The sequence below is a fragment of the Salvelinus fontinalis genome, chromosome 22 (genome assembly GCF_029448725.1).
Source record: "Salvelinus fontinalis isolate EN_2023a chromosome 22, ASM2944872v1, whole genome shotgun sequence".
NCBI lineage: Eukaryota > Metazoa > Chordata > Actinopteri > Salmoniformes > Salmonidae > Salvelinus > Salvelinus fontinalis.
In genome coordinates, this window is record NC_074686.1 from 28,679,378 (window position 1) to 28,702,834 (window position 23,457).

At 44.6% G+C, this 23,457-nt stretch overlaps 1 protein-coding gene across 3 annotated transcripts; it reads left to right on the top strand.

Moving 5' to 3' along the window:
* The first annotated feature begins 846 nt into the window (after positions 1-846).
* On the top strand, positions 847-23,156 carry LOC129820146 (histone acetyltransferase KAT2B). Of its 3 annotated transcripts, none has more exons than XM_055877076.1 (18): positions 847-1,175; positions 2,146-2,272; positions 2,432-2,577; positions 2,654-2,740; positions 2,920-3,101; positions 3,481-3,672; positions 3,794-3,897; positions 14,187-14,312; positions 14,510-14,649; positions 15,817-16,025; positions 17,443-17,569; positions 17,763-17,873; positions 20,342-20,485; positions 20,602-20,716; positions 20,869-20,899; positions 21,075-21,138; positions 21,246-21,321; positions 21,591-23,156. In XM_055877076.1, exons 1-18 carry the CDS (start codon positions 975-977, stop codon positions 21,782-21,784), a joined length of 2,376 nt encoding a protein of 791 aa, XP_055733051.1. In that variant the 5' UTR covers positions 847-974; the 3' UTR covers positions 21,785-23,156. The 3 variants fall into 3 exon arrangements, with proteins under 3 accessions (XP_055733051.1, XP_055733050.1, XP_055733048.1); XM_055877075.1 differs by having other exon boundaries at positions 20,872-20,899; positions 21,237-21,321; XM_055877073.1 differs by having other exon boundaries at positions 848-1,175; positions 21,237-21,321.
* Positions 23,157-23,457: the final 301 nt, after the last annotated feature.

Below are 23,457 nucleotides of genomic sequence, written 5' to 3' on the forward strand. Positions count from 1 at the left end.
GAGAAATATCTTCTGAACAGTCATCCAACTAGGAATTCCATGTAAGACACTCGGGCATCTTTCTAGAGCTCCAACGTCATGATTTGACCTTGTGCCCCCCCCCCCCCCCCCCCCCCCCCCCCTGAGTTCCCAGTTGTCTTGAAATCACCATTTGCTCCCTCAGCCCTGCCTAATGAGGTCACAGCAACTTAGGTCCTGGTGGTCTTGGCGCTCCCGAGTGGCGCAGCGGTCTAAGGCACTGCATCTCAGTGCTAGGTGTTACCAGGCTGTATTACAACCGGCCGTGATTGGAAGTCCCATAGGGCGGCACACAATTGGCCCAGCGTCGTTAGGGTTTGGCCAGGGTAGGCCATCATTGTAAATAAGAATTTGTTCTTAACTGACTTGCCTAGTTAAATAAAGGTTAAATAAATAAATATCAGATTTGTCCTCACCCGGGCTCTCAGAAAGCAGCCCCGACAGCTTACAGACAAGGAGTTATGATGACTGAATATTATCAGGTCGGAATAACAAAACTATGTTGTAAAATGTAATAATGGGCCTATAATAGGAAACCTGTTAACATTTAGCTACTCTGTAACTACAAGGTCTGTTATGTTATTGTGGTATTTGTAAGCCAGACACCAGGAGCAGCTTTTGTCTGCCCTTCCCATTTCGGTAGACCACTGCAGGCCTAGGCCTACTTTTTTTGCCTATGACTGTTTCTGACACTACACTTGTCACTGCTCGGTTACATTTGACCTTGAAATTCTTGCTACAAATTGTAACATTTTTTTTGTGACCTCTCCCCTGATTCATAGCCTTCTGGAATAACCATTTTTGTCACCCCTAGTGGAGAAAAAACGGACCTACAATGACAAATAAAAAAGTAGGGATGAGCGCCATGTCTGATTCTCCGGTAGTGTAATAGAGAACCGGACACTTTAACGTTTTAGCTCCAGGGTCGGGGATCGCGTTCGGTCTCGGTATCGAGGATGTCCGAGAGCGCAGGTGTTCAGCAGGGCTCCCCGGCCATCGGTGCGGCGGGATCGGCTCCTGCGGCTCCGGGAGCCGGGGGAACGGAGGGTTCGGGCGCCACGGTAGGATCGGCACGAATCGCGGCGAAGAAGGCGCAGCTCCGCTCCTCCCCGCGCCCTAAGAAACTGGAGAAGCTCGGAGTGTATTCCTCTTGCAAGGTAGTTTGTCGTCCATTATTAAATGATTTAGCAATTATTATAAATGTTTCAATGTTTTGCAAGTGGATTGTGTTTCAAATTCTTGTTGGTTTGCAGTGCTGCTATAATGCAAGCGCAGTAAAGGAAGCCATTGCCGCACTATATATATATATTTTCATATCCCTCATTCTCTATTTATGCAAAATTGTCCTTTTGGAAAATAATATCAGGACCAAAAACGGCAACATGTTCAGTATGGCGTTCCCATATTTACTATTACAATGTTTCTTTCTAGGCGGGAGAGTAGATTTAAACATTCTCTTGCGCTTTGACAAATTCAGGTTTTGCGTGGTGGTGCATAGCCTTAATGACTCCAAGCTAGGGGAATGTGCGGAGTGTAATTCACCCCTCTGGAAAAGTGACAGTGTTTTCGCTGTCTGTCAGCGTGGCGCGGCGTTGTAAACTATTAAGTATTTATTGAATTTATATAACATCTGCAAGGAGCGACGTCTTTGTTTTGACAGGGTGACAGCTGTTGGGGGGCGGAGTTTGTTGATGTTCATCGGCGCATGTTCCTGTGCGCAGCTCCAGCTGAAAATAATAACAGATATGTAGCACTTGTAGTAAGAGTGCTGTCCCACCAGGCGCGGATTTAGCTATGCGTTTTACATATCCATTTTAGTAATTTAGCTTTAGCAGAGGCTCTTATCCAGACCGACTTACAGGTAGTGCATTCATCTTAAAGGGAAAACTTAAAAACGACTAAAATAGCTAGGTGAGACAACCACATATCTCAGTCATAGTAAGTACATTTTCCTCAATAAAGTAGATATCAGCAGCAAGGTTAGCGCTAGTATGCCACTTGTTTACCAAGCTGTCCATCACTTGTCAACTTATGATGATATCAGAGAAGTTAAACGGGTTTATAAACATGAAACAGCATGCATGTGTGCTTATGTGGCTTTATCACCCTTGTGACCCTGTGCTGTAGGCTGAGGGGGGCTGTAAGTGTAACGGCTGGAAGAGCCAGAACCCCCCTCCCACACCGCCCCGTACGGACCAGCAGCCCAACGCTGTCAACCTGCTGGAGCCCTGCCGCAGTTGTTCCCACACACTGGGTAAGACTAGGGGTAGATGGTACAGGCAGATGTAATGTTCTAGAAAAGCCAAGTAATAAAGTAGGTTTTCAGAGGTACATTAGTCAGAAAAACGAAATAAAGTCTGTCCTCTCTCTCTCTCCCTTTCTGTCTCTCTCTCTTTCACTTTCTCTCCCTCAGGTGACCATGTAACCCACCTGGAGAACGTCTCAGAGGAGGAGATGAACAGGCTTCTGGGTATAGTCCTGGACGTGGAGTACCTGTACACATGTGTTCACAAAGAGGAGGACGCTGACACCAAACAAGTCTACTTCTCCCTCTTCAAGGTAGGCCACAGCTCAACATGTCAACAACACATTACTTTCAGTGCATCGGTTTCACAATTTCTTCTTTCTCCTTCAGCTGTTGAGGAAATGCATCCTACAGATGGGCAAACCTGTGGTGGAGGCACAGGAAAGTCCTCCCTTTGAGAAACCCAGCATCGAACAGGCAAGTACACACACACACACACACACACACACACACACACACACACACACACACACACACACACACACACACACACACACACACACACACACACACTCTGAGGAAAAGTGACACATTTAGACTTCCACAAGATGAAGACATTATATGTGGTTTACATGATCTCTGTGTGTCTTCAACAGGGGGTGAATAACTTTGTCCAGTACAAGTTCAGCCATCTTCCCTCCAAGGAGCGACAGACCATTGTGGAGCTGGCCAAGATGTTCCTCAACCAGATCAACTACTGGCAGCTGGAGACGCCCTCACAGAGACGACAGCGGGCGCCTGCTGATGATGCTGCCGGGTACAAAGTAAACTACACCAGGTAGCAGGCGCCTTTTGATGATTCAATTGCAACTGCTGGCAGGCGTACTTTGGTGATGTGTTCACAGTCGTGACATGTTTATACACACTGCACTGACCACACTGTGGGCTGGCTTCATGTTCTTAATGCTTATGGGGGTGCACAGTGCCCACCTTCATTTCGCAAACACTTAAACATCGATTACTGTAGCTCTGGTGTGTTTAGTGCCCAGTACACAGTACACCTGTAACTTGAACCTTGGTACCTACAGATACACTGTCCTCCTGGAGCCGATGAAATCCTCTTCATACCAATAGAGGATGCACACATTTCATTCAAATTGTATCACTGTTATAACCCATAATCAAGCCCATATTTTTGTGGTGTGTTTTCCCCCCAGATGGCTGTGCTATTGCAACGTCCCTCAGTTCTGTGACAGTCTACCGCGGTACGAGACGACCCAGATCTTCGGTCGAACCCTGCTGGGCTCAGTCTTCACTGTGATGAGGAAACAGCTGCTAGAGCAGGCCAGGCAGGAGAAGGATACGTTACCCCCGGAGAAACGCACTCTCATCCTTACACACTTCCCCAAGTAAGAGACACACTGAGGGAATACATGCGCATCGTGCACACACACACACACACGAGGTAGAGGAGGATTCCTAGTCTCTGTCAACAGTAGGTGTGATGATGAAGACGTCTGTGTGCTGTAGATTCCTGTCCATGTTGGAGGAGGAAGTGTACAGTCACAGCTCTCCCATCTGGAGCGAAGACTTCCTGGTTGGATCCACAGGAGGACAGATCCCCATCCATACAGGTAAACACACCTGACCCTTGAACTGTAGCCAGTGATATGATATGGGGGGTAGTTTAGTGTTAGCACACAATTAGGCAACACACTAGCACAGGGGTATTTACAACCCGGGGGGCTCTGCAGGGGGTCCATGAAAATATACAGTACCAGTTTAAAGTTTGGACACACTTAGTCATTCAAGGGTTTTTCTTTATTTTTACTATTTTCTACATTGTAGAATTATAGTGAATGAATTAAAACTATGACATAACACATAAGGAATCATAAAGTAACCAAAAAAGTGTTAAACAAATGTCACGATGTTCGTTATAATGAAGGTCGGACTAAGGCGCAGCGTATGTTGAGTTCCACATATTTTAATGAAAGTGAAACTTAATCAAATACAAATAAAGAATAAACGAACCGTGATGACAATGCAGTGCGAACAGGCAACTAAACATAAACAATATCCCATAACCCACAGGTGGAAAAAGTTTAACTTAAGTATGATCCCCAATTAGAGACAACGATTACCAGCTGCCTCTAATTGGGAATCATACACAAACACCAGCATAGAAAATTAAACCTAGAACCCTACATAGAAATAATAAACTAGACTAAACACCCCTAGTCACGCCCTGACCTTCTCTACCATAAAAAATACAGGCTTTCTATGGTCAGGACGTGACAACAAATAAAAATATATTTTATATTCTTCAAAGTAGCCACCCTTTGCCTTGATGACAGCTTTGCACACTCTTGGCATTCTCTCAACCAGCTTCACCTCAAATGCTTTTCCAACAGTCTTGAAGGAGTTCCCACAAATGCTGAGCACTTGTTGGCTAATTGTTCTTCACTCTAAATCATCACAAACCATCTCAATTGGGTCAAGGTCGGGTGACTGTGGAGTCCAGGTCATCTGATGCAGCACTCCATCACTATCCTTCTTGCTCAAATAGCCCTTACACAGCCTGGAGGTGTGTTGGGTCATTGTCCTGTGGAAAAACAAATGATAGTCCCACTAAGCGCAAAAAAAGATGGGATGGCGTATCGCTGCAGCACCCACACACCACCTCCATGCTTCACGGTGGGAACCACACATGCGGAGATCATCTGTTCACCTACTCTGCGTCTCACAAAGACACGGCGGTTGGAACCAAAAATCTCACATTTTGACTCATCAGACCAAAGGACAGATTTTCACCAGTCTAATGTCCATTGCTAATTTTTCTTGGCCCAAGCAAGTCTCTTCTTCCTATTGGTGTCATTTAGTAGTGGTTTCTTTGCAGTAATTCGACCATGAAGGCCTGATTCATGCAGTCTCCTCTGAACAGTTAATGTTGAGATGTGTCACGAACCGGCTCGAAGCCCTTAACAAAAAGGGAGACGACGTGGAGATAAGGAATAACAAAATATATTTATTAACTAAAGTAAACTAAATACAATTACCAATGGTGTGTGTAGTCAGTAATCAATAGTGTAAGTGAGTGGTTGCGTGCATTAATGTGATAATGAGAGGTGTTGAAAGGTGCCAACGCAAACAAACAAAAACAGCCACAAAAAAATGCCACAATCCAAAATCTATCAGTGTCTGCATGGAGACAGTCTCCCCAATGAATGGAGAAGAGGTGCATTTATTCTGGGACACACCCGAGCCCAGTTGTGTCCCATTTCTCTTGATGACCCTCCCGGCTCCGCCCACCGACTTCCTATTAAGGAAAACAAGAGAAAGAATTCGGCAGATAGAGTGGGAGGGTCGTCACAGATGTGTCTGTTACTTGAACTCTGTGAAGCATTTATTTGGGTTGCAATCTGAGATGCAGTTAATCCCTAATGAATTTATCCTCTGCAGCAGAGGTAACTCTGGGTCTTCCTCTCCTGTGGCGGTCCTCATGAGAGCCAGTTTCATCATAGCGCTTGATGGTTTTTGCGAATGCACTTGAAGAAACTTTCACAGTTCTTGAAATGTTCTGCATTGACTGGACTTCATGTCATAAAGTAATGATGGACTGTTGTTTTTCTTTGCTTATTTGAGATGTTCTTGCCATAATATGGACTTAGTATTTTTCCAAATAGGGCTATCTTCTGTGTGCCACCCCTACCTTGTCACAACACAACTGATTGGCTCAAACGCTTTAAGAAGGAAAGAAATTCCACAAATGAACTTTTAACAAGGCACACCTGTTAATTGAAATGCATTCAATGTGACTACCTCATGGAGCTGGTTGAGAGAATGCCAAGAGTGTGCAAAGCTGTCATCAAGGCAAAGGGTGGCTTCTTTGAAGAATCCAAAATAAATGTTGATTTGTTTAACACTTTTTTGGTTACTACATGATTCCATATGTCTTATTTCATAGTTTAGATGACTTCTCTATTATTCTACAATTGAGAAAATATTACAAATAAAGAAAAACCCTTGAATGAGTACATGTGTATAAACTTTGACTGGTACTGTATATATATTTTAAAATGTTTTTTATGAATATCGCTAGCAACAACAGAATAAACACATTTTGAATTACATACACTACCGTTGAAAAGTTTGAGGTTACTTAGAAATGTCCTTTTTTTTTAAAGGAAATCACATTTTTTATCCATTAAAATAACATCAAATTGATCAGAAGTACAGTGTAGACATTGTTAATGTCGTAAATGTCCCAATCTGACCCTCAAACCATCATGGTCACCTAATAATCCCCAGTTTACAATTGGCTCATTCATCCCCCTCCTCTCCCCTGTAACTATTCCCCAGGTCGTTGCTGCAAATGAGAACGTGTTCTCAGTCAACTTACCTGGTAAAATAACGGTAAATAATAATAATAATAATGTCGTAAATGACTATTGTAGCTGGAGAAACGGCTGATTTTTAATGGATACCAGTCTCAACGTCAACAGTGAAGAGGCGACTCCGGGATGCTGGCCTTCTAGGCAGAGTTGCAAATAAAAGCCATATCTCAGACTGGCCAATAAAAAGAAAAGAGTAAGATGTTGCAAAAGAACACAGACACTGGATGGAGAAACACTGCCTAGAAGGCCAGCATCCTGGAGTCGCCTCTTCACTGTTGACGTTGAGACTGGTGTTTTGCGGGTACTATTCAATGAAGCTGCCAGTTGAGGACTTGTGAGGCATCTGTTTCTCAAACTAGACACTCTAATGTACTTGTTCTCTTGCTCATTTGTGCACCGGGGCCTCCAACTCCTCTTCCTATTCTGGTTAGAGCCAGTTTGCGCTGTTCTGTGAAGGGAATAGTACAAAGCACCCATGAATAAGCTACCAGTCAATAGGCTACCGGTCAGTAGGCTACCTGTCAATAGGCTACCGGTCAGTAGGCTACCGGTCAGTAGGCTACTGGTCACTAGGCTTCCATTGCGACAAGTTCTGCTGTATGCTGGTAAGGTTTCTTGACTTGGACATACATGTTTGCCAACACATGGCTAACCTTTGTTCAGCCATCTAAACTGCTTCTCTTTGGGGAAAATGTGTTTGGATGTCTAGCTAATAGGTTATGCTAGATTTTACACTTCCTCTTCCAATTATTATGTGGGGAGGTCAAAAAAATAGAAAACTATACCAAATCTATTCATTTTAAAATGTTCATTACTTATCCTTGCCATTATCATTCACCTGATGATAAGACAAGACATGTGAATTAATTGTTTTGCTAACCTATGATGGGTGTCCCTGGGTCGTCTGTTTGCATGGGAGGGGGTCCCTGTGCAACAAAAGGTTGAAGACCCCTGCACTACCAGGATACATTTCCACACCTCATCACCAGGTGGCAGCACCAACCGGGTCAAGGCCGGGGCTCTGCTAGGAAGCCTTCATAAGCACATCAGGTGCAGGCATTTAGGGTGATAGTCAGTCTGTCCCAGCTGGCAGAGCTGTGAGGCTGCTAGTTTGTTTGGTGGCCATGAGGCCTTTCGTTTGGTTTTGAGTCTTTAGTTTGGCATGCCTGTTTTTGTGTTTGTTTTTTTGGGGGTCACCAACTGAACAAATACTAATCTCCTTGGACCAAGATGTCAAGAAGGAATTGGCCCTGGACCCTGGGAAGTTTGCTGTTTTCTGGGCACATGTACATACAACACGGCCCTCATACTCTCACATCTACGCACACATCAAATCAGGTTACAGACCATGTAAATTGGCCTAATACCCCTTAACATCGTCCCCAGGCTCCTGGCGTGGGAACATTTAGCGTCAAAGTGGGACTTGAAAGGGGTGTGGTTGAAATTGGGTCGGGAAAGGGTGCAAGCCTGCTACAGCTGTATTGGATTGGACTTTTAAAAATGGCGATAATCCATACATTTCTATCACAGCAACAGTGTTGCCATATTTGTGGTTTTACCGACAAATTGGGCTACTTTAAAAATGATGTCGTGGGTGAAAATGTATTGTTTGCGTGTTTTTGGGCTATTTCTAAGTAGCACTGCGGCCGCCATGTAATTTCTCTTAAAAAATATATCTTTCACTGTGACCTGCTGCTGACAGTGAGGCAGGCTGTTTCTTCTGGGGAGGGCCAGAGGGGTGATCAATTCAGTGATTGAAATTACGATCTCATCCTCAGTAGTCTATTCCAGCAGGTTATTGGAAAACACAAGCATTTCTTACCTCAAAATCACCAAGCTATTCATGTTGAATAAATGAGTCTGTTAATTTGAACTAAGCAAGCTGCTAAATCGTTCAGTTTACATCTTGCCTACATCTTGTCTAGGCTACTTTAGATTATCCTGAAATGAGATGTTGGCCTATCAGGGGCTATAGGCTGCCTGTCAGTTTACATCTTGCCTACATCTTGTCTAGGCTACTGTAGATTATCCTGAAATGAGATGTTGGCCTATCAGGGGCTATAGGCTACCTGTCAGTTTACATCTTGTCTAGACTACTGTAGATTATCCTGAAATGAGATGTTGGCCTATCAGGGGCAATAGGCTACCTGTCAGTTTACATCTTGTCTAGACTACTGTAGATTATCCTGAAATGAGATGTTGGCCTATCAGGGGCTATAGGCTACCTGTCAGTTTACATCTTGTCTAGACTACTGTAGATTATCCTGAAATGAGATGTTGGCCTATCAGGGGCTATACGCTACCTGTCAGTTTACATCTTGTCTAGACTACTGTAGATTATCCTGAAATGAGATGTTGGCCTATCAGGGGCTTTAGGCTACCTGTCAGTTTACATCTTGCCTACATCTTGTCTAGGCTACTGTAGAATATCCTGAAATGAGATGTTGGCCTATCAGGGGCTTTAGGCTACCTGTCAGTTTACATCTTGCCTACATCTTGTCTAGGCTACTGTAGATTATCCTGAAATGAGATGTTGGCCTATCAGGGGCTATAGGCTACCTGCATCTATCTCAGCTAACCATGGCAAAATGGAATTACAATTATAAACCCAGATTTTAGTCACTAGCCTATGCCTATTGAAATGACAAGTCAATCTTGAAAATGGGACATTTAACTGTTTGTAGTTTTAATATCTAGCACATAATAATAATGGGATTTCCCGGAGTTCCAAATTAAGCAGCAGCAGCTGAAAAGATGAGCTCCTACAAATATTGAAATTTAAATGTTTTTTTAGAGTAAAGTACATCGAAAAAAAAATCAAAAGAAAACTGCAAACTGAATAGGAGACCAAACAAGCAGCAAACAAAGAAGAAAGGCTTTTGAAAAAGTAACAATTTTTTCATAAAATTATACCGTTTTCTTAGCTAGCTAAGTTGTTTACCTGTTGCTAGGCAGTTGCTAGGGACATTCCTGGAAGAAGCTAGCTAGCTAACAAGGAGTGTCTAGTTGGCAGAAGAGAAGAAGGGACAAAGAAGGGACAAAGTGGGACAAAATAAGGACAGAAGAAATGGGAAAGGGGGAAAGGGGACATTAAGGTGAAGCAGTCCTCTAAAGACACAAAAGACAATAATACAAGAAACAACACTTCTATTGCCTCTCCCTCTACGATACGCACTTCCGGGTTGGAGCGAGTAGTTGCATTCCGCTTTGCTCCACAGGTAGTATTACATTTCATTTCATTACAGTACAACAGTTTGATTTGTTTGATCTTAGCTGGCTACATAGCCGTCTTTGTATCCAAGATAATTGTGTAGTCTAGAGTAAATGTCGAGGTTACCTAGCCAGTTAGAGGTTACCTAGCCAGCTACACTTTCAAACAAAGTCAACAACGCAGCCACTGCTAGCTAGCCTATTTCACCAGCCAGCAGTACTATATCATTTTAGTCAATAAGATTTTTTGCAACGTAAGCTTAACTTTCTGAACATTCGAGACGTGTAGTCCACTTGTCATTCCAATCTCCTTTGCATTAGCGTAGCCTCTTCTGTAGCCTGTCAACTATGTGTCTGTCTATCCCTGTTCTCTCTTCTCTGCACAGACCATACAAACGCTTCACACCGCGTGGCCGCTGCTACTCTAACCTGGTGGTCCCAGCGCGCACGACCCACGTGGAGTTCCAGGTCTCAGGCAGCCTCTGGAACTGCCGATCTGCGGCCAACAAGGCAGAGTTCATCTCAGCCTATGCTTCCCTCCAGTCCCTCGACTTCTTGGCACTGACGGAAACATGGATTACCACTGATAACACTGCTACTCCCACTGCTCTCTCCTCGTCTGCCCACGTGTTCTCGCACACCCCGAGAGCTTCTGGTCAGTGGGGTGGTGGCACTGGGATCCTCATCTCTCCCAAGTGGACATTCTCTCTTTCTCCCCTGACCCATCTGTCTATCGCCTCCTTTGAATTCCATGCTGTCACAGTTACCAGCCCTTTCAAGCTTAACATCCTTATCATTTATCGCCCTCCAGGATCCCTTGGAGAGTTCATCAATGAGCTTGACGCCCTGATAAGTTCCTTTCCTGAGGATGGCTCACCTCTCACAGTTCTGGGTGACTTTAACCTCCCCACGTCTACCTTTGACTCATTACTCTCTGCCTCCTTCTTTCCACTCCTCTCCTCTTTTGACCTCACCCTCTCACCTTCCCCCCCTACTCACAAGGCAGGCAATACGCTTGACCTCATCTTTACTAGATGCTGTTCTTCCACTAATCTCATTGCAACTCCCCTCCAAGTCTCCGACCACTACCTTGTATCCTTTTCCCTCTCGCTCTCATCCAACACTTCCCACACTGCCCCTACTCGGATGGTATTGCGCCGTCCCAACCTTCGCTCTCTCTCCCCCGCTACTCTCTCCTCTTCCATCCTATCATCTCTTCCCTCTGCTCAAACCTTCTCCAACCTATCTCCTGATTCTGCCTCCTCAACCCTCCTCTCCTCCCTTTCTGCATCCTTTGACTCTCTATGTCCCCTATCCTCCAGGCCTATCCTCCCTATCCTCCTCGGTCCTCCCCTCCTGCTCCGTGGCTCGACGACTCATTGCGAGCTCACAGAACAGGGCTCCGGGCAGCCGAGCGGAAATGGAGGAAAAATCGCCTCCCTGCGGACCTGGCATCCTTTCACTCCCTCCTCTCTACATTCTCCTCTTCTGTCTCTGCTGCTAAAGCCAATTTCTACCACTCTAAATTCCAAGCATCTGCCTCTAACCCTAGGAAGCTCTTTGCCACCTTCTCCTCCCTCCTGAATCCTCCTCCCCCTCCTCCCCCCTCCTCCCTCTCTGCTGATGACTTCGTCAACCATTTTGAAAAGGTCGACGACATCCGATCCTCGTTTGCTAAGTCAAACGACACCGCTGGTTCTGCTCACACTGCCCTACCCTGTGCTTTGACCTCTTTCTCGCCTCTCTCTCCAGATGAAATCTCGCGTCTTGTGACGGCCGGCCGCCCAACAACCTGCCCGCTTGACCCTATCCCCTCCTCTCTTCTCCAGACCATTTCCGGAGACCTTCTCCCTTACCTCACCTCGCTCATCAACTCATCCTTGACCGCTGGCTACGTCCCTTCCGTCTTCAAGAGAGCGAGAGTTGCACCCCTTCTGAAAAAACCTACACTCGATCCCTCCGATGTCAACAACTACAGACCAGTATCCCTTCTTTCTTTTCTCTCCAAAACTCTTGAACGTGCCGTCCTTGGCCAGCTCTCCTGCTATCTCTCTCAGAATGACCTTCTTGATCCAAATCAGTCAGGTTTCAAGACTAGTCATTCAACTGAGACTGCTCTTCTCTGTGTCACGGAGGCGCTCCGCACTGCTAAAGCTAACTCTCTCTCCTCTGCTCTCATCCTTCTAGACCTATCGGCTGCCTTTGATACTGTGAACCATCAGATCCTCCTCTCCACCCTCTCCGAGCTGGGCATCTCCGGCGCGGCCCACGCTTGGATTGCGTCCTACCTGACAGGTCGCTCCTACCAGGTGGCGTGGCGAGAATCTGTCTCCGCACCACGTGCTCTCACCACTGGTGTCCCCCAGGGCTCTGTTCTAGGCCCTCTCCTATTCTCGCTATACACCAAGTCACTTGGCTCTGTCATATCCTCACATGGTCTCTCCTATCATTGCTATGCAGACGACACACAATTAATCTTCTCCTTTCCCCCCTCTGATAACCAGGTGGTGAATCGCATCTCTGCATGTCTGGCAGACATATCAGTGTGGATGACGGATCACCACCTCAAGCTGAACCTCGGCAAGACGGAGCTGCTCTTCCTCCCGGGGAAGGACTGCCCGTTCCATGATCTCGCCATCACGGTTGACAACTCCATTGTGTCCTCCTCCCAGAGTGCTAAGAACCTTGGCGTGATCATGGACAACACCCTGTCGTTCTCAACTAACATCAAGGCGGTGACCCGTTCCTGTAGGTTCATGCTCTACAACATTCGCAGAGTACGACCCTGCCTCACGCAGGAAGCGGCGCAGGTCCTAATCCAGGCACTTGTCATCTCCCGTCTGGATTACTGCAACTCGCTGTTGGCTGGGCTCCCTGCCTGTGCCATTAAACCCCTACAACTCATCCAGAACGCCGCAGCCCGTCTGGTGTTCAACTTTCCCAAGTTCTCTCACGTCACCCCGCTCCTCCGCTCTCTCCACTGGCTTCCAGTTGAAGCTCGCATCCGCTACAAGACCATGGTGCTTGCCTACGGAGCTGTGAGGGGAACGGCACCTCCGTACCTTCAGGCTCTGATCAGGCCCTACACCCAAACAAGGGCACTGCGTTCATCCACCTCTGGCCTGCTCGCCTCCCTACCTCAGAGGAAGTACAGTTCCCGCTCAGCCCAGTCAAAACTGTTCGCTGCTCTGGCACCCCAATGGTGGAACAAACTCCCTTACGACGCCAGGTCAGCGGAGTCAATCACCACCTTCCGGAGACACCTGAAACCCCACCTCTTTAAGGAATACCTAGGATAGGATAAAGTAATCCTTCTAACCCCCCCCCCCCCCTTAAAAGAGTTAGATGCACTATTGTAAAGTGGTTGTTCCACTGGATATCATAAGGTGAATGCACCAATTTGTAAGTCGCTCTGGATAAGAGCGTCTGCTAAATGACTTAAATGTAAATGTAATGTAAATGTAATAACAGCACAACAACACTCAAACTCTCCTGCATAGTTATGCGCAAAGGGGATATATTTACAATTATAAAGCTGGTTCAAGCCCTGAATGGTGATTGGTTGAAAGCCGTGGTATATGAGACCATATACCATGGGTAAGACAAAACATATTTTTTTTACTGTACTAATTACGTTGGAAACCAGTTTATGATGGCAAAAATGCACCCCGGGGGTTTGTTGTATATGGCCAATATACCACGGCAAATGACCGTATCCAGGCACTCCATGTTACGTCATGCTTAAGAACAGCCCTTAGCTGTGGTACTGTATATTGGCCGTATACCAGACCCCCTTGTGTCTTATTGCTTAATCATAGCAGTCAAACAAGTTAAATCAACATCATTGAAGAAAAAGGATAAGGCAAATTTAATAAGAGCGAATTACATTTTATCTTCCAAAATATTCAAATTCCTTCAGTACGTCATGTCATAGTTCGCAATAATTGTTATTTTGAGGAAAATCTAATTTTGCTTCTAACATTGTTACAAATTACTACGATATTCCTTCTTGATTGCCTTGATAATGTTATGGAAAAAGGGTTTATTGTATAAATATGGCAAGTTCTCTATTCTTGTAAAAAAAAAAAAAAGGGCTAGTTTTCAGGCCTTTTGGGTGGGTTTTGAGTGGTTTTTGGGCTGGAAATTCTAGCTAGACCTGACAACCCTGCACAGCGATCATATTATTTTTGTAACTCACTTCCTTGTTTAGCCCATAACTTGTGATGCTCACGCTTTGAAAGATGTGATGTGATTGATATGAGTGCTTCTCTCCACTGTTAAATTGATCTGATGATCTCACCTGTGTATAATGACAGTGATCAGTGCGCCACCGGTGGCCAGGCCTCTGTACTACAGCACCAGCCCAGTATCAGTGGACCCATCCAGCTGTGGCAGTGTCAGTCCTGCCAGGAAGACAGCCTCTGCTCTGGAACCCAGCCTAGGTAAACACAACAGGCTCTAGACACAGATCTAGGATCAGCTTACCCACCAAAAATTATAATCTTAACCATTAGGCTCATTCATCCCTCCTCCTCTCCCCTGAGATGATTCCCCAGGTTGTTGCTGTAAATGAGAATGTGTTCTCAGTCAACTTACCTGGTAAAATAGGGACAACTTGACATATGATCTACCTGTGTAGGTGGGCAGAAGAGGAAGCCATCGGAGCCCATCCCCCATGACGAGACTAAGAAGCTCAGGATTGTCGGCGACATCCCCATGGAACTCATCAACGAAGTCATGGCAACCATTACTGACCCGACCTCCATGCTGGGACCAGAGGTAACATCAGACGCTCAGTCAGTCCGACATAAAGTCATCAATAATTCCAGAGCTTAACACGGAACCCAAACCGGCTGCGCACGTGCGCCATCGTGCATACATTTATTTTGTCCCCCCACACCAAACGCGATCATGACACGCAAGTAAAAATATCAAAACAAACTCTGAACCAATTATATTAATTTGGGGACAGGTCGAAAAGCATTAAACATGTATGGCAATTTAGCTAGTTAGCTTGCACTTGCTAGCTAATTTGTCCTATTTAGCTAGCTTGCTGTTGCTAGCTAATTCGTCCTGGGATATAAACATTGAGTTGTTATTTTACCTGAAATGCACAAGGTCCTCTACTCCGCCAATTAATCCACACATGAAACGGTCAACCGAATCGTTTCTAGTCATCTCTCTTCCTTCCAGGCTTTTTCTTCTCTTGACTTTATATTGCGAATGGCAACTTTCATAAATTAGGTGCATTATCGCCACTGACATCGTTCGCCTTTCAGTCACCCACGTGGGCATAACCAATGAGGAGATGGCACGTGGGTACCTGCTTCTATAAACCAATGAGGAGATGGGAGAGGCAGGACTTGCAGCGCGATCTGCGTCAGAAATTGAAAGGACTTCTATTTTAACCCTTGGCAATGCAGACGCTCGCGAGCAGTGTGGGTGCAATAATTGAATAACATAGATTTCTAAATGTATTTAGCACGCGACGCGAGCGGTGTGGTCAGCCTGTTACACTCTATTCCATCTCAGTTAAAAATCAGTTAGTGCATGGATATCTGATTATGATTGCCCCCCCTGTAAGTCAATGTTTTAGAGACAGTATTATAGAGGTTGATGATGATGTTAAAGCTACTGCTGCTGCTGATGGAACACTGCTAAATCAAAATGAGTACTGTAATAGGACTTGATGATGATGATGTTAAAGCTACTGCTGCTGCTGATGGAACACTGCTAAATCAAAATGAGTACTGTAATAGGACTTGATGATGATGATGTTAAAGCTACTGCTGCTGCTGATGGAACACTGCTAAATCAAAATGAGTACTGTAATAGGACTTGATGATGATGATGTTAAAGCTACTGCTGCTGCTGATGGGACACTGCTAAATCAAAATGAGTACTGTAATAGGACTTGATGATGCTGACGTCATCCCCTACCCCCAGACCAGCCTGCTGTCGGCCCACTCAGCCCGTGATGAGGCGGCACGCCTGGAGGAGAGGAGGGGGGTGATAGAATTCCACGTCATTGGGAACTCCCTCAACCAGAAGCCCAACAAAAGGATCCTGATGTGGCTGGTGGGCCTCCAGAACGTCTTCTCCCACCAGCTGCCTCGCATGCCCAAAGAGTACATCACACGCCTCGTCTTCGACCCGTGAGTGTTACGGTACAGATGGACCCTGCTTGACCCCAAAGAGAAAAATTGTCCCAACTTTGTAGCACAGAAAGAAAAATATTTATCAGTGGTCATCAACCTTTTCTGAGAGGAGATCTCTTTCTGAGGCAAAATGTAAGCCGAGCTTTACTGCTCAGAATGTTTTTACATGACTTATGGCAATGCAACATTAACCAATCAAAACAGTTTTGTAGCAATGAGGTTTGTGCAGAAGGATATAGGCCCAATACATTATCACTGCATATTGGCTATGCTTGAATTTCCTTGCCAATGTGGTTGTTCTCAGACCATTTTGAAATGATATTTAAAACATGTAGGTATATGATCACACTGGTAATAGATCATGTGTTGTATTACTTGAGGCACAGCTGAGTGAGCATAATCATTAGCTTTTTTTTTTTTACTGGCCTGATGGCCTGGATCTGATGGTCAGTCTGAGGTGAGGGAGGGAGCAGAGGTGAGGCTGCCTCTCACCTGAATCACTCTCCCTCCCTCAGTCTTCCAGCTGATGGCGAAAGTCACACTGCATTATTTCTGCCTCATGCATCAATTCATGTTGTTACTCCTATGACCAGAGAAAGGGAAATATTCCTCGATATTAAAAAAGACACAAGCAGCTAATAACAACCACACAGCTTATGGGAACACTTTGCTATAGTCATTCATACAGATGCAGTACTGGTTGTAGCGTGAGTGGAAGTAGGGAGAATGCACATTTGATGGCTTATCAAAGTATTCAACAAAGTGTTGACAGTGGTGAATAACAACTTAAACATGAACTTACTCTTTGCTGTATTCGTTGAGACTCTCTCAAGTCAGGTTTTAAAAGTTTAGAAATCTCAGTATCAACTTTGCTGTGCGTTCGAGGCTTCTTTTTACAGTCTATGGCTCAGTCTACGCAGATAGTCTAAACTATCTGATTGGCTAGGGGTAGGCCTTTAAGTGCACTTGATTTGCTCTCTGTGTCTGCCGGGCAGGCAGAGTTCTACCTTCGGACACATGAAATGGTTAAAAATGTGAACCCTTTCCCTTCTGAGCGCTAGGGCTGATGAATAAAGTGCACCTTCCGACAACAGCGCAAAACAAATAAAGAAAAAATAGGAATGCAAGGCTTTATAGTTGTTGTTTATTAAGAAATGTGTAGTGATCAACTAGGAATGGCTTAGAGACCGGTTAGTGACCACTGCTTTATATGAAGTTGCTCTACAGTTGTAACCAAAATGTAATTACTTGGTTCATAACATTTGATACAAAGATAGATATGTTACATTACAAGTATGTTTGACCCCTCAATGTTATGGCAACCATTGAACCTGGCCGTAGTATGAGTTGTTGCGATGACATTATCATTGAAGTGAATCAGAAAAAGGGAACTATTTATTTCCTCTCCAAACAGGAAGCACAAGACGCTGTCGCTGATCAAAGATGGCCGTGTGATTGGAGGAATCTGTTTTCGGATGTTTCCCTCACAGGGTTTCACAGAGATCGTGTTCTGTGCCGTCACCTCCAACGAGCAGGTCAAGGTACGAGACTGCAGCTCTTTTAGCCCGGTTCCAGATCTGTTTGTACCGTCTTTCCATCTCCTATGGTAATGTTCGACATGACAGTGACCATAGGACTTGGCTAGACACAAACAAACAGTTCTGGGACCATGCTACAGTTCCTCTTCTGGTCAAATTTCTGTTTTTACCTTTGACCCCTACCTATCGTTTCCAGGGGTATGGCACTCACCTGATGAACCACCTGAAAGAGTATCACATCAAGCACGACATCCTCAACTTCCTCACCTACGCAGACGAGTACGCCATTGGCTACTTCAAAAAGCAGGTCAGTACATGATTGGCTGCTTAAAAAGATCAGCAAATGGCATTATTGGTTATCTTGTTATGTTAGATGTTAGGTTCTAATTCTCAGAGTATAAACTTGACGGACACTATGAAAGCTTAAACCAAGTTTATTCTTCCCAGAGGGTCAATACAGCTGCATTAGACAACGACATTTACCACAAGCACTGATATTTAACCCTTTCCTCCTACACATCTGAACAGCCAATGCATCTCTGTTGCTAGACAGAACCTTAGTGATATCTGTTCTTTCTCACTTCATCTGACCTGACCTCTACCCCAAAGTGCTCACTCCTCCGCCTGCTACATGTGATCACTTTCCCTATACTCAGCACATTCCAAGCTTAATTGCACACACTATATACAGTGGGGCAAAAAAGTATTTAGTCAGCCACCAATTGTGCAAGTTCTCCCACTTAAAAAGATGAGAGAGGCCTGTAATTTTCATCATAGGTACACTTCAACTATGACAGACAAAATGAGAAAAAAAATCCAGAAAATCACATTGTAGGATTTTTAATGAATTTATTTGCAAATTATGGTGGAAAATAAGTATTTGGTCACCTACAAACAAGCAAGATTTCTGGCTATCACAGACCTGTAACTTATTTTTTAAGAGGCTCCTCTGTCCTCCACTCGTTACCTGTATTAATGGCACCTGTTTGAACTTGTTATCAGTATAAAAGACACCTGTCCACAACCTCAAACAGTCACACTCCAAACTCTACTATGGCCAAGACCAAAGAGCTGTCAAAGGACACCAGAAACAAAATTGTAGACCTGCACCAGGCTGGGAAGACTGAATCTGCAATAGGTAAGCAGCTTGGTTTGAAGAAATCAACTGTGGGAGCAAGTATTAGGAAATGGAAGACATACAAGACCACTGATAATCTCCCTCGATCTGGGGCTCCACGCAAGATCTCACCCCGTGGGGTCAAAATGATCACAAGAACGGTGAGCAAAAATCCCAGAACCACACGGGGGGGACCTAGTGAATGACCTGCAGAGAGCTGGAACCAAAGTAACAAAGCCTACCATCAGTAACACACTACGCCGCCAGGGACTCAAATCCTGCAGTGCCAGACGTGACCCCCTGCTTAAGCCAGTACATGTCCAACTCGTCGTGTTTGGAGGACAAAGAATGCTGAGTTGCATCCAAAGAACACCATACCTACTGTGAAGCATGGGGGTGGAAACATCATGCTTTGGGGCTGTTTTTCTGCAAAGGGACCAGGACGACTGATCCGTGTAAAGGAAAGAATGAATGGGGCCATGTATCGTGAGATTTTGAGTGAAAACCTCCTTCCATCAGCAAGGGCATTGAAGATGAAACGTGGCTGGGTCTTTCAGCATGACAATGATCCCAAACACACTGCCCGGGCAACGAAGGAGTGGCTTCGTAAGAAGCATTTCAAGGTCCTAGAGTGGCCTAGCCAGTCTCCAGATCTCAACCCCATAGAAAATCTTTGGAGGGAGTTGAAAGTCCGTGTTGCCCAGCAACAGCCCCAAAACATCACTGCTCTAGAGGAGATCTGCATGGAGGAATGGGCCAAAATACCAGCAACAGTGTGTGAAAACCTTGTGAAGACTTACAGAAAACGTTTGACTTCTGTCATTGCCAACAAAGGGTATATAACAAAGTATTGAGATAAACTTTTGTTATTGACCAAATACTTATTTTCCACCATCATTTGCAAATAAATTCATAAAAAATCCTACAATGTGATTTTCTGGATTTTTTTTTCTCATTTTGTCTGTCATAGTTAAAGTGTACCTATGATGAAAATTACAGGCCTGTCTCATCTTTTTAAGTGGGAGAACTTGCACAATTGTTGGCTGACTAAATACTTTTTTGCCCCACTGTACCTTCCTTCTACAGGTAACCATTAACTTCTGGTGTAGACCCTCTAAACCTAAGCACTCAATATTTCAATAGGATACCTGATAATTATAACTATTCCAAGTTTAGGAGTTAGTACCCAGAATCCATTGTAGGGAAACATCAATAAACTGGGTATCTTTGTGAAATGGACCCCTCTTACAGCTCTGTCTTTCTCTCTGTCTGTCTGTGTCTGTTGTCTGTCTCTCTCTCTCTGTCTCTGTCTGTCTGTCTGTCTGTCTGTCTGTCTGTCTGTCTGTCTGTCTGTCTGTCGCTCTCTCTGTCTGTCGCTCTCTCTGTCTGTCGCTCTCTCTGTCTGTCATCTCTGTCTGTCTCTCTGTCTCGTCTGTCTGTCTCGTCTGTCTGTCTGTCTGTCTGTCTGTCTGTCTGTCTGTCTGTCTGTCTGTCGCTCTCTCTGTCTGTCGCTCTCTCTGTCTGTCATCTCTGTCTGTCTCTCTGTCTCGTCTGTCTGTCTGTCTGTCTGTCTGTCTGTGTGTCTGTGTGTGTGTGTGTGTGTGTGTGTGTGTGTGTGTGTGTGTGTGTGTGTGTGTGTGTGTGTGTGTGTGTGTCAGGGCTTCTCTAAAGACATCAAGGTTCCCAAGGCCAAGTATCTGGGCTACATCAAAGATTATGAGGGAGCGACGCTGATGGGCTGTGAGCTCAACCCCAGCATCCCTTACACCGAGTTCTCTGTCATCATCAAGAAACAGAAGGAGGTGTGTGTGGTGTGTGTGCGCGTGTGCCTACAAACCTGTCTATCTGTATAATAAATTGCATTACCTCAATTGTCTCTCTCTCACTTTCTGTCTTCCTCCCTCTCTCTTTCTCTCAGATCATAAAGAAACTGATAGAGAGGAAGCAGGCTCAGATCAGAAAGGTCTACCCAGGACTTTCCTGTTTTAAGGAAGGAGTTCGGCAGATTCCCATTGAGAGCATTCCTGGAATACGTTGAGTTTCTCCCCCTGTCATTATATGCCTAATTAGTCTACCTTCAGCAAAGGTTCAAAGGCAAATCTAAAGAGAGGTAGCAGTGAAGTGGGGTAGGAAGGAAGTGTGTGGACAGTGTCTCTAATTTAACTCAGCTCCTCTTTGTCACCAGGAGAAACTGGATGGAAACCGGTGGGCAAAGGGTGGGTCTTTCAGCTCCGTATAGCTTATTCTCATCTGTTGTGCATAGCATTTTAGTAAACAGAAAAAAATATGCTTTGAGGGTTTCGTCTGAAGGCTTTACTAGTGAGCTACCACTGTTATCATTATGGTAACTCTGACAGGAAATTAGGTGATAACTTCCTGTTGTGATCCCAGGAAGGAGCTGAAGGATCCAGATCAGCTGTACAGCACCCTGAAGACCATTTTACAACACGTTAAGGTGAGGGGCACGCACATATGCACACAACTCGCGTACATGCACGCACCAACGTGCGCACGCATACACACACAGGTTTCTCACTATGTGTTATGTGTTAGAGTCACCAGAATGCCTGGCCATTCATGGAACCAGTGAAGAAGACTGAGGCTCCTGGTTACTACCAAGTCATCCGCTTCCCCATGGGTATGTAATGGCACTACGCATGGAACACATCTGTGTCTGGGTCAACTTTTCAGGGGAAGCAATATAGCAGTACATAACTTGTAAGAAAACAAATCTGGGTAATTGAATTGAGCATAGTTACCTTAGTCAGAGACCAACACGTAATGGTTAGTGTAGTCATATGGTGTTTTTGGTTAATCACATCAGAGTTTGGTTTGGTTTAATTTGATCATTTAGACTAGAGGCTAATCAAGATTCATGTTAATGTTGTATTGTGTGATTATCTCCAGACCTGAAGACGATGTCGGAGCGTCTGAAGAGCAGGTACTACACCACGCGGAAGCTCTTCATGGCCGACATGCAGCGCATCTTCACCAACTGTCGAGAGTACAACCCTCCAGAGAGCCAGTACTACAAGTGTGCCAACCTGCTAGAGAAGGTCTTCTACACCAAGATCAAGGAGGCGGGCCTCATTGAGAAGTGACGGGATGGGAGGGGCTTCAAGGGAGATGGGAGGGGCTTAAAGGGAGAGTGTGGTTTAGTTCTAATGATTTTCAAAAGGTTTTTATTGTCTTAGTCTTTATTTTTCTACTCTTGTCAACTAGAAAAACAGTAGGACCGGCTATATGGAGTAGGGAGGAGGGTTTTAGGTTCATTGGAATACTCAATGTCTGCTGTTCTATCACTCTCTTCTCCATCCTTGTCATACTGCCTCCTCTGTCCTTTACTCTGTGTTATCAGTCTCTGCTTCTCCCTTGCTTCACCTTGTCTTTGTTGACTCAGGAAAACAGATGTCATGTAGAAACTCCACCTGTACAGCTAACCTAACCCTACATCTGTTCAGAGTCCTACTACATGTAGACGTCACATCTGTGAACAGCTGGACTGTCTGGGAGAAACGGGGAGGGATAGTCAGCCAGTCAGTTACTCAGCCATTCAGTCTGTCGGTCTCCAGATTGGTGTTACTGGGTCGTAATGGTGTAGGGTGAAGTTGCCCCTAGACACTGATCTTGGGTCAGTTTTGCATTTTCCCTACTAATGTTAACAGTTATGATTGTGGGATGGGAAGCTGATCCTTGATCTGTACCTAGGGGAAACCTCTCCTCAGGAGCCATAGTAATCAGTAATTAGTTCTAATGTGTATGTGTGTGTTACCTAACGCGTGTGTGAGTGTACACATGACATCATGCGAGGTCTGTGTCTCAGAATGTATGAGGTCAAAGTTTCTATGTATGTTATTAGAGTTCATCCTGCCAAAAAAAGGACAATTATATTTCAAATCCGTATGTTTACATTAAGTAATTCAAGAGGTTTAACCTCTTGAATTATTTAATGTATATTTTCAATGTACTGTATATAAGTTACCCGTCTTGCTTGTCCATGTAAAAAGTCTCATAAGGCAAAAGGTGACCATGGAAATGCACTTATTTATTTTTCAAGCAACTATTCAGCACCTCATGGCGAATAAGAACATTTTTGTTTTCCATCGAGCTGTTTTGTGTTTTTAGGGAAATGCACGCTATGGCTAATTTAACCATGTATAGTTAATCCTTATTTATGTGCTATAATTTAAAGGAATAATGCTTATCAAAAGGTCTTAATTTATTTTGCCAAATTATTTCTGTCTAGCAAATGGAGATTGCTACCTTTGTACTTTGAAGATAAAAGAAAAGAGATTGTGCAGTACTATCTTGTTTTTCTGTTTTGTATAAAGATGTTTGTACTTTTTAAACTATAGGATAAATCTGGATTTTGTGATATGTCTGGAGGAGTTATTACATGGCCTTTGTACTATTGCTTTTAATGCCGTAGTTATAACCGATTTTATAGACTAATTAAAATAGAAGTGAAAATAATGGATTGGAGTTGTTTTTGCTGCTGCAAATTACACTGACTGAGAAGTTCAGATTTTTGCAAATCTATGTAGAGCAAAAGCCCTGTTTGTACATGGCACTAACATGCTCCTGTCGTTTCTATATTCTAATTGAGCCCATACGTTTAGACCAGTGTAGATGAGTAAAATAACTGATTGTGATCAGATCTTCCTGACCACCTCTGGAGCTGGGAAGAGCTTAGTGACAGGTCAGTGGGTGGAGTCCATTTTTTTGCAAAGGGTGTTGGTTGGAGGTGAATGGAGGCTGTTAAAAACATGGTTGC

Bases quoted from the DNA above. Each gene is read 5' to 3' on its own strand.
- LOC129820146 (XM_055877073.1), top strand. From the start codon at position 975: ATGTCCGAGAGCGCAGGTGTTCAGCAGGGCTCCCCGGCCATCGGTGCG. The intron at 3,102-3,480 runs GTAGCAGGCGCC...TTTTCCCCCCAG, and splicing joins TACAAAGTAAACTACACCAG to ATGGCTGTGCTATTGCAACG. The intron at 20,900-21,074 runs GTGGGTCTTTCA...TTGTGATCCCAG, and splicing joins TGGAAACCGGTGGGCAAAGG to GAAGGAGCTGAAGGATCCAG.